The 12,131-nt window shown below is 32.6% G+C and overlaps 1 protein-coding gene across 3 annotated transcripts in view; it reads right to left on the bottom strand.

Annotated features, from left to right (window-relative positions):
* Nucleotides 1-12,131, bottom strand: part of LUZP2 (leucine zipper protein 2) — a 391,941-nt gene that overhangs the window by 94,939 nt on the left and 284,871 nt on the right. For all 3 annotated transcript variants that reach the window (XM_015586409.2, XM_025044128.1, XM_025044129.1), the window contains 2 exons: nucleotides 5,954-6,016; nucleotides 2,293-2,355 (listed from right to left, as the gene is read on the bottom strand). In XM_015586409.2, coding sequence (XP_015441895.1) covers nucleotides 2,293-2,355; nucleotides 5,954-6,016 — 126 coding nt within the window. The remainder of the gene's footprint in view (nucleotides 1-2,292; nucleotides 2,356-5,953; nucleotides 6,017-12,131) is intronic.

Below are 12,131 nucleotides of genomic sequence, written 5' to 3'. Positions count from 1 at the left end.
AGAAAGTAAGCCGAGGATTGTGACATGGAAAGTAGGAAAGCCAAACAAACAAACGAAAAACCCTGGGTCCTTGTAGATACTGTTTAGCTCTTGAATAAGCTGTAAAATTGTCATGCTTCTAGACCTCTTGTTATTTTAGTTATTAAAAATCTTGCTGTTAAACAACTTTGTGTAGAGAGTATAAACTGAAGGCATCTTTATTTATGCAACGTCGAGGTCTACTCATACACAGTTCACCTGATTTCATATGTAAGTTCTCCTCTCCAAATGGCATGGAATAACAAGGCTTACCGATAATGTCTCATTTTCAAGTCATAAAGATTTCCAACAAATCCTAATTTTGGTCATTTCTGAAAGATGATAAATTACTAATTTATAGTCAATAACTGGCATATTATAAAGTAAAAAAATCAGTGAAAATTATTCGGTCTCCTCGTTTTCTTCCCCCAACTTTTCTTTCTATAACTGTTCAATTTGAGAAATGAAATTCAAAAGACTTTGAAAGTCTTGTGTAATATTCTATCTCTACATAAATCTGTCATCCTAATACCTGAAATTTATCAGGTCTAGGAAGCTTGATTTCTTTATTACATTCCTGATATTAAGTTAAATTAATTCATAGAGAACTAGAAATTTCTTTGCAAATGAAAACACACACATACACTCCCCACTCCCTTACCCCCAGCTTCAATTATTTATTGTTCATGACTGCTAAAAGCTAAGGCCAAACTCAGTGTAACAGTTAAGATATCCTGAGCTGAAGAGTCTCAGTATGAAAAATTAAAGTTAGGCAAATATCTTCTGTTTCATACTTTTATCTTATTTATTTATTACATACAATGAGCAGAGTACTAAGAAGTAGGAATCAGTAAGCATTAATGAGAATTAATTAACAGTTTTCTTGGTGTTCTGGGGAATGTCTTGTAAATGAGGTCAAAGGAAAGGCAAGAAGCATATTTATGGAAGAGCAAATGGTAAGATGCTCCCACATGGAATGAGCATTTAATAAATATTGGTTGACATAATAGAAACACTTTCTCATGACTCTAAGCCCAAAGTGAAGATGCCAAAGAAGAGAGATGAGTCTTTTTTCATTGCTTCTATTAGAAAAATTGAAGGATTTTTCAAACCATTAAATAAAATGGGGAATTACCTCTCTTTCAACAGACATTTGCAGATGGGGCTGATCATTGTAGTGAAAACATTTTTAAAAAGCAATATTATGCACAAAGTAATCTGCACTTATTATTTATTGAAAAAAATTATCATTCCTACTAAGAAGAGCCTAATACGCTATCACTCACCTACATTTCCTACATTTAGCAATACAGATGTACCACAAGCACAACTATTAAAGATATCTGCCTCTTATTTCCCACGCTCAAGGGAGAAAGTATTTGTATTAACTTTCTCTTGCTGCTATAACAAGCTAACATGAATTAAGTGGCTTAAAATAACACAAATTTATTCTCTTACAGTCCTGAAGTCAGAAGTCTAAAATGAATTTTATAGGATTAAAATCAAAGTGTTGGCAGGGCTTTACATTGTCTGTTTTCACCCAGTTTGTGTGGTGACATCATTTTCTTCTTATTTAGGCCTTCTAGTTTCACTCTTATAAAGACTTGTGCAATTATATTTAGGACCCACCTGGCTAATTTGGGATAATTTTCCCATTTCAAGACTCTTAATCAGTATGCAAAGTCTCCTTTGTCGTAAAAAAAAAAAAAAAATAACATTATTAGGTTCCTGAAATTATCAAGTGACTGTCCTTGGTAGGGGGCATTATTCAGTCTATCACATCCATAGTTTGTGGTAGATGTCTAACTTTGCATAGGTCCTGACATGATAGTCTTATAAAGAAAAGTATCAATAGCCAAAAGCAATCAACAATAAATATGAAGACTCTCTGTAATAAAGAGATTTATGAAGGATATCTAGAAGTTAAAAATGTAGGTTGCCAGTGGACCTCATCTCTGGAAACTTGTTCAATATATGTTCTCCTTAATGTAAATATTCCAAAAAACAATATCCTTCAACATTGAATTAAAGTAATTAAAGGTTACAAAGGGACTTTAAATACTTTGTAACAATGCCTGCCTTTGATTAAGAAAGTATCCAGGAAACCATAACTACATTTATCTCTATTAAATAGGTAAGAAAATTAAAACATTTAAATGCAATCAAATGCAACTTCAATATTAATGAAAATTAGTAAATTTAAGCTAAATCATATTTTAGATAGTTTATTTATTGGGCTAGCTAGTTGGAGGGGAAAGGGAGAAAGATACTCACCTTAAATAACAAATCCTTTTTCCCATACCGAAGCTCTTTCAACTGGGCTTGGATTTTTTTTGACTGAAAGAGCAGAAACATGAATTAGTGCCTTAATTTCATTTATATTTTCAAACTTGAAGATTAAAATTTTTCAAACTGCACAAAAATTAATTTTTGCGGCCAAGCAAAAGATTCTGATTAGTTTGGAACTGAAACAGAAAGGCTTAATGTCCACTTTGGGAGTTGGACATCCAGCTATTCTAGGCACGAAGAGAAAACCAAAGCCTTTTCAAAAGGAAGCCCCCCAAAGAATTTCAGTCACCCAGGGATGGCCAATTTCAGATTTTAAATATATCCCTGCAATTGTATGCCTCAGTTTTCACTGCTTATTTCAATTATTTATTAAAGTAGATTAAATATGGTTAAGTTTAAATTGACAACCAAATTTGAATTTGACATATGTCCAAGGAGAAGGCAGCAAACAAATATGACAGGAAATGAAAAAGGCATTTAGAGTGCTAAGAGGCTGAGGTGTAGGGTGTTAGCACTTTAGAAAAATTGACTTTTTAAGCGAACCGTTACAAATGTAAAAGAGCTTATAAGAAAGAAATCTCTCTCAGCAGATATGTTTGGCTACCATAATGAAATATGTTCTAGTAAATCTCAGATGATGATGGTAATTCATTTTTCCAAAGCAGACCCAATTTCAAATATTCTAACTTAAGAACCTCAGTCATTTGTCTTTCTACATCTGAAATGACTATTTCTGATTCCTCAGTAGAAGAAATACAACACAAATAAATATCATAGTTAGGTGAAAATAATGATAATTGAAAAAGCAGTTGAGTGAGAATGGAAAATAGTACAGTCACTTTGGGAAACAGTTTGGCAGTTTCTTATCAAATTAAATATACATATATTGTATTATTATTCAAGAATTCTTTCTAGGTACTTACTGTATTATTCAGGAATTCTTTCTAGGTACTTACTCAAAAGAAATTATAATGTGTACATAAATATTTACAGTATCTTTATAATAGTGAACGCTGGAAACAACACACATCTATTAACTGGTGAATGGTAAGCAAATTATGATAAATCATCAATAAGACAAATAATAACAAGTGTTGGACAGGTTGTGGGGAAAAGGGAACCCTCATACATTGCTGGTGGGAATGTAAATTGCCATAGCCACTATGGAAAACAGTATGGAGGTTCCTCAAAAAATTCAGAATAGAATTATCATATGTTCCAGCAATCCCTCCTCTGGGTATCTACCCCCAAAATTTGAAAATGTTTTTCTGTAGAGATATATGTACCTTGATGCTCACTGTAGCCACTATTCATGGTGGCCAAGACATGGATATAAAGAAGTGCCCTTCAATAGATGATTGGATAAAGAAGATGGTGACAGAAGGAGATTTGACTTTGAGTGGTGAACACACAATGAAATATACATATGACATTATTGAATTGAACACTTGAAACCTATATAATTTTCTTAACCAATGTCGCCACAATAAATTCAATAAAATGTAATATATAAAATGAAAAAAAAAAAGAAATCAAATACTGGAATGTAGTTGAGCAATCTTTGAAAATGTATAAAGTACTGAAACATGTAAGTGTAGATGGATTTCAAATTATACTATGGGAAATAATCCAGTCACTAGGAGCTATATTTTGTTTAATACCATTTATATGATATTCTAGGGGAAAATAAAACAAGGATAGGTACAGAAATCAGGTTAGTAATTGACATGGGCTGAGGGTTGGTGGTGGAGATTATAAAATAGCAAGAGGGAACTTGGGGGCTACGGAAATGTTCTGCATCTTGAACTGATCAAACTCATCAAACTGTATACTTAAATGAAATGAACTACATGCAAATTATATCTCAATAAAATTCAATTTTGAAAGTAGCTAGCCATAGCACATAATAAATACAATATCTGCATGGTACTATTATATCCTAGTAAACTCTATTAATATGAAGACCTCTTTAATAAATGAAGTCTGTTCTTATTTTTGAAATCTTATATTTTCCAAGCACACACTGAATATAAATGAGTCTTCCACTGAATGAACGGTGAGTGTATTGTGATTCAGTTTCCGATTATATTCAGAACATTTCTAACCATGCAAGGTAGTAGAGTTTGCAAAGTGGGAGACTGTGTTATAGTATGGTATGGTACTATAATTCCTAAATCATTATCCAATATTGGAAGCACACAGTGGTTCCTAACATTTTTGGCACCAGTGACTGGTGCTCCTGTGAGAATCTAATGCCTGAGGTGGAGCTGAGGTGATGATGCTAGTGGGGAGCAGCTGGAAATATAGAGGAAGCTTCGCTTGATAGCCTATCACTCATCTCATGCTCTGCGGCCCAGTTCCTAAGAGGCCACGGACCAGTACCTGGAAATTGGGGACCCATGAATTAGAGTATAAAATTGAAAGTGTTGTAAATTACACACCACTGCAAGATTCTAATATTAGAAACAGTTTTTCACAGACATCCTCATTGCGAGCCACCTGCATTTTGTGATTTATTGAATCAGGAAGCTGATAAGAGAGAACGACAACAACAACAACAAACAACAACAACATAAAAAAATGCAATGAGAAAAGAAAGAAAGAGACAAGGAAAGAAGGAGAGAAAGAAGGGGAGTAATGGGAGGGAGGGAGGAGTAAAAAAGCAGGGTGGGGTTGGGGGGGCGGAGAGAGAAAGAAAATAAAGGGGAGAGAGAAGGAGGAAGAGAGGAAGAGTTTGACATAATAATAATTCAAGATTATTCAATTAAACTGCATACCCAGAAGCAGCAAGGATTTGTGGTTTCTCACAAACTAGTTGCTATTTTCCCATTTCCATAAAATGGCATCCTTCACTTTCACTAACCGTTTTTCTTAATATGGTTAGTGAAAGTGAAATACATGACATAAGGCATAAGAAGACAAAGAACCATCATTGTGTGAATATGGTTCATACTGGATCTTAAGAACAAAAGCTCACCCTTGAGCCGTCAGCCCCTTGAACTTCTATTTCTACTTCAGGACTCTATATTTACTACAACTCTGCTCTTCCTCGCAGATTCTCAAGTGACCCAAAATAATGATATTTCGAACACAGCATCCCTGACTTGTTATATGAACTTCATCTCTAAGATATTTCCTGCTTTCTATGACTATTATTAATTTTGTGCTACTGATTTCAGTAAAGGACTATTATCTTTCCCAACTTCAAATTCACAGCTGATTAGCATGATCGCCCTGCTGTTGCAATCTGCTTTCCAGAATTGATTGATAGCCAGGATGATTTAGGAAAATAAACTTTTTTTCCCCCAAACTAATGTTGGCCAATACCAATGGGGAATGAAAGATTACTACTATATATGCTGTGCATGATTTGCCCAATTTCACTTCTCCCATAATTCATGCTTTTACCAGTCCAAAAGAAACTCGTTTTAACCATTTTGGGTGTTCATTTTTTAATGCATACTTATACTAAATGCACAGAATATAATTTAAACTTTTCTTCATAGCTTGAATTTATTATTAAAACATCAACTTTTGTATGATTATATTAGAAGAAGAAAAAAGTTACCAGACGTCTGGGTTCAAAAAAAATCTGGCATTAATGTTGTTTCTATCAAAGTGAAGTTAGAAGAGAAAATTTACTCACCTCTTCTGCACGAATGCCACACAGCTTGTTTCCTGACAAGAGTTTGTTTTTCAAGCTTTTATTCTGAGGAAAGAAACATAGTTATATTGCTAAGAAGTAATAAAATATTAAGAATTTCCTTAAATATGTCAATAGCATTGCATTTTTCTATGTTTTGTTCATGAGCGAGTCCTTTATGATATGACATATAATGAATTTTATATAAATTGAGTAGAATCTGTAATGTAAAAGACTGTTTCTTTTATTTAATTAAAATTTTGATGTATTGGCATTGATACATTTATTTAAAAAGATGGGACTTTATTTGGCCTCACATTTAACTTTTGTTTTCTATTTCTATATGTTATTTTTAAAATAATTTTAGTTTCAAATCTGCAATTGATGCTAATTTCTGAAAGCACTCCTCTAAAGAGCAAGTATTTATTTCTACTATCACCTGGATGCTGGTTACCTCATATAATATAGCCATAGACCCATCAGGGTCTGCATTCCTTTTAAAGACTAGAGTCCTCATATTCCCAATACCTGTGCATTGCTCTCAAAGGGCTTCTTGGATGCTCAGAAGCTATTTCCTTTTCCAGGCCTTATAAGCGTGCTCTCTGCTGAGTCTGAGTACAGACGGATCTGTTAAACTTTGAACTTCTTATAATCCACCTAGATTCTTAGACAAATGGTTGTTACTCTGAAAGCCACATATTCTTATGCATCTGAATCTAAACACTTACAGCTATTCAATTATATCTGTCTCATTACACTCAGGCTTTTCTGTCTTTGCCTCAGTAACTGAGTATCGAGAACCCTTTTAGTGAGGCAGGCTAAAGGAGAGCAGAAAACTTTGTAAAACTCACAGAATTTAGGCTTCATACTGTCTCTAAAGAAACAATGTAAGGTAAAGTGCATCTCATACATAACAACTCTAAAGAGAGCAAACCGAACAAAATTTATGCAGAGTGAATGGATAACTGAATGAACGAATACATCAAATTTAAGAGTTCTTCACTCACAATTCTCACCTGTTTATGAACAACGTTTCCTATTTTATTTTTCTGTCATGCAAAGAGAAGGTACAGCTGCCTCAGTCAGAAAGAATACTTTGTCTATTTTTTTTTCTTCTTTAGCTAAGAGTTGAAATTCTAAAAAGCTCATTTAGAATTTCAGTACCATAAAATGTTTCACACATATGAGGAGTTATCTTGATTCACTCAAGTAATGTCTTTATGAAAATATTTGTATGCAGCATAAAAGCACAAGATTTGAGTTTTTAAAGAAGCTTTAATACTATACATTTTTCTATATTTAAAAGCTTGTAAACTACAAAAACAGGATACATACTGATGTTCTAACTCTGCAGTGTTGCTCAGATTATAAGTTAAAAAAATCCCTAGTTTTCCTTTTATTTATATCCATTTATGATACTTTTGACTTATGGAATTTTAAATTTTTCTTAATGAAATGGTCCATTTTTCCCTTTTTGATTTCACTTATTGTTTTTGTACATAGAGATATCTTCACTATCTCTAGAGATTTGATACTCACTGAGATTTTCATCTTTTTTATGGTTATAGTCTTTTAGTGGAAAGATTGGTGAAATCCAAATAAGGTCTTTAGTTTGTTTAATAGTATTGTATTAATGTTAATTTATTGGTTCAAAAATTGTATTATCACTTTGTAGAAGTTCTGGGTTAAAGTACATGAGAATATTTCCTATTAATTTGCCACGATCTTTTCTATAGAAAAATAATTGCAAAACAAAAAAGTTAAAATATATTAAAAATAAAATTTAAATAAAAATAAATAAATAAATAATTGAGCAAAGTACATCTGATATGAAGATTTATGTGTCAACACAAGCATCCACACCTGAATAACTTTATAAATGATAATAAAGTGAGTATATTTGAAAATCGGTGTATGTAGTCTATGCTACTTAATATTTCCATTTCACTTAAAAGTTTTTTCTTTCTTCCCTTTTTACTTAATCTCTCTCTCTCTCTCTCTCTCACACACACACACACACACACCTTTTGTTCATTTTGTTCAATTATGAGGTGAGAGGTAAAGAAGTGAATAAAACAGTATTTCACTGAAAATATTTATGATAGCTTAGGCAATGTACTTGATTGGCACACTGGGAAGACTGCCACTCCTCAACGTGGATATCTTTTTGGCCACCCCAAAATGAGCAGTGATCATATTTCATGTCCACAGTCTGCTCTGGCTGTTGGTAATTCTGGGCAACTATGTAAAGCAATATGTAACATTAAGTTAAATGTCTTTTCTAGAGCTTATGAACTAGAGTATTTCACTATGTTGAAATATATCCAGAACTGAGGATAATTAGTTATAATCACCCACGATGGGGCCAATTGGGGGACACAAGGGAGAGTTGTCAAGGCCTATAATGAGATTGACCTTATATAGCACATTCTTCAGAAATGCGAATGGCACAGAGCACTAGAGAGCGACTACTGATTCCCAGACAATTCACTGATTTAACTTGTCCACTCATGACTAGTGACAATACCTCCTCTTTAACTCCCCCAAAAATATATGGCTTGGTATTATTTAGGTGTTAAGAACATGGTTTTTATAGTTCTGTAATCAAACTTATATCATTTCATCTTCCTTCTAAACTATGGATCTCATTTGTATTAAACCTAATAATGCTTTTATAAGATCTAAAATGACAATTTGCACGGGTAATTTTACCTACAATGTCAGAATTCAATTATAACTATGCCTCATGTGAGGGGATATAAATTAAATGTTTGAATGTCTATTATTTCTGCCTGCCATACTTCTACTGTCCCTTCTTCTAATAAACATACCTTATTTTTCTTATGAGAAATATTTTCCATGCTAATCCCATGTGGCTTGTGTGACACTAACTCTATCCACTATATCAAGGGAAAGGATAAGACTCGAGTCCAGTCAATAAGAGTATTAGTTCAGATTTAGTAAAGTAACAAAAACACCACAGATAAGACTCAAATATAAATCTTTTATTATCAAGAATTATTGAGGAAAATGTACTGAGGTTAATCACTAAGTCAGAACTTATCTGAGAATAGATCTAGCATACAAAAAGAACATTTCAGTATGGAGAGAGAAATACTGAATCCTGGTGATGCTGTCCCCTCCTCACCCCCTCATACAGCCTTGCCCTAAGCTATTATTCTGGGTTTTTCAGTTACATGCTTCTAGCACCAGCCTTTTTATTTTCTTGACACTGAAATCTTTTTGTCTACTCTATCTTACATAATCACATAATTCTGTCACGTCCTTAAGGTTCAGAGTAGCAAAGAAGAACATCCAAGTAATCAAGTTTATATCTAATGCTAATGTTATAGCTTATCAGGATGTGGGCAGAGAACATATCTACATATTTTGCCTTCTCAAAATGAAAGGCAGATTTTGCTTACTATCTACTTAGAGAATTCTTCCTAATTTAATTCTGTACAAATTTGGGGTAGATTAAAACAAATGCCCCTACAACCTTTTTGGGAACCAGCTTGTATATGTCCCAGTCCTGCCTAAAAATGTTATTTAATATTTCCCATTGTTGATACAATAAAAACTCAAACTCAAACCTGACTGTAACAGAAAATCTTTCTTAACTAATAGATCTGCTTAATCTAGCTTTGATTTTTGCTTAAGAACCGAAAACATCACATTTTCAATATAGTTTACGTGGTATCTCAAACCCAACAAATATTCTGGGCTACAAAACAGAAAGAGATATAAATCTAATATATCTCTATAATCTTGCTATACGTAAATACAAAAATTCCAAAATTACTATGAGTTTCCATTTTACACAGTGCTTTCAAATGAAATTAGGTATTAACTGTATTTTGGTTTGCAAGTAATAGAAACCAATAATGGCTAAAAGAAGAAAAACATGAATTTATTGTGAAGAGTCCATATAGAACAAAGACAAAGCCTGAGGAATAAGACTCAAAAAACACGCAGAAACGAAGTAGGAGGAGGTATGCATGATTATAAGACAGAAATAGAGTTATTGTGACAACTAAATGAGAGACTTTAAATCAGTGTACTTAATTATAAGGTGAAATGATGAGGTCTCAGTGAATTTTTACGGTGTAAGTCAAAATCTGGGAACACTTAGTACTGTCAAATATAATGAATTATGTAAATGTGTTTATCACATTATTTTCTGGATTTAAATAAAATATACCACTGCTGCTATGCAGCTGAAAACATGTATTAATGTCTTTAAAGTGCAATTAAATATGAACCTAAAGTAAAAACACCTGCAGTGGTATTCAAAATAAAACCAGAGATTGCTGTGTCTCACTGCAGAAAGCAAATCCTGTTTTAGAACTTCCTGAAACTGATTGTGCAGAAACCACTGTATTTGACTGCTTGAGGTACATGTTTGTTTTAATTTAAATGTATTTTTAAAATGCCCAGAAAATGGGCATGTCTTTTGAAATAAGTCATTTTGCTATTGAAAACCTTATATTCTGTATTTAGGAAAGCGATAAAATTTAGGTGTAATATGTAACATAAATACTTTGTTTTTAAAATAAATATTAGCAGATGTAATAATATTTTACAAATCCCCTAAGGGTCCTTTATTGAGAACACCTCGGGAAAGAGATGGGGTATGGAACTGAGATCTAAACCATGAGTGTTTATTTCCTCAATTTTAAGATAATTTTTTTCACATTTTAATATTTCTGAAGTCAGGATATAGTCTACAACATTTTGCACTTTTTATGTAGTATTTATGGTTCCTCCAACCCCAAGAAAGCTGTTAAATCAGACAATCCACTATACAACTGATGAATTCTTAGATTTTAAGATTCTTATTCCAAAGTTCTTGTTTTAAAATAAGAGGTAAAGATGTCAATAAAGGGAAAGAACGTTTTTCTCTCGTTTAGAAAAAAGCTTAGGTGCACAGAAAGTAAGGAAAATAAAAAATGTATATATGGGCTTTTTATTTATTCTAAGCCACATAAAAGAAAAAAAGTAGAATTTCCAAATGGAGGGAGATAAATTGTCTACAAAATAGTTTCAGACTGATACGAGAAAAAAAGGCAAGGGGAATCAGCCACCTATCCATAACATAATATAAATGCAGAACTTTAAACAACTGAAAGAACTTTACTCAAAAAAAAAAGGCTTGAAGATATTCCTTTGGAATTAAAGGAAAATGTAATGTAGGTAGCAAGAAAGATACTTTGTATTTTCACTAATTTTTTTTCCAAATTATCTCCTTGTTTAAATATAATGCTATGATTTAATCTATATGTAGACTAATTGCTACTTTCATCAAGATTTATATTTTTACAGAAAGATTTAGAATTGAATAAATGTGAGTGATAGGATCATTCTATAAGTATTTAAATAAAATCACTGGACAGCTGCTCTATCATCAAAGTGATAGCAGATACCCTAGTTGAGAACTGGTTCTGCCAACTTGAATTCTAAATTAGTTGCAGGTGTAACAAAACTTTAACAAGTGCTCAAAGATTTCCTCACTGAGATAACCTTGGGAAAAAGATGGGATATCGAATTTGGCTCTGATTCATTGGAAAATTTGATTGCTTCACGAGAGTTTCATTCTTAGCTTAGCACCAAACTAGCCATTATATCTAGTGCAAATTATTTAACACTTAGAAACTTAGTGTCAACATGTGTGAAATAATGCAGACTATCTAGGTCATCTCTCAGATTTCTCGTACCTTCAGGACTATTGCCCCCATCCCATTAAGAGGGGTATATAAGGGACACGAGATGATGAGTTTTTCTTATGTCAAGTAAGATATTATTGCAATACATTCCAATTCACTGACTAAATTAATTAGGCTGTGTGCTAATTAATCTCATCATGTGCCTACAAGATTATTTTTTAAATAGTATGTAAATACAGCACATTGGCTGTGTTCTTGGGACAGAACAACCGTACACGAATTCCACTTTTTTTATTAGTTCAGTGATTTTGGATGCATCTTATAATCTCTGGTGCTTGTTTTCCCATTTGTAAAATCATAAAACTATCATAATTAATTTATATGGGTGGTTGTATTAAATGAGATGATATAGGCAAAACATTTATAATAGTGATTATCACATAGTAAGCACTCAATAGATATTAGCAATCATTATTCCAATAAAATTCACTTCACCTTATAAAAATAAAAAAAATATA

Source organism: Pteropus alecto, unplaced genomic scaffold (assembly GCF_000325575.1).
Source record: "Pteropus alecto unplaced genomic scaffold, ASM32557v1 scaffold71, whole genome shotgun sequence".
NCBI lineage: Eukaryota > Metazoa > Chordata > Mammalia > Chiroptera > Pteropodidae > Pteropus > Pteropus alecto.
This window is presented reverse-complemented; position numbering and strand designations above follow the sequence as displayed.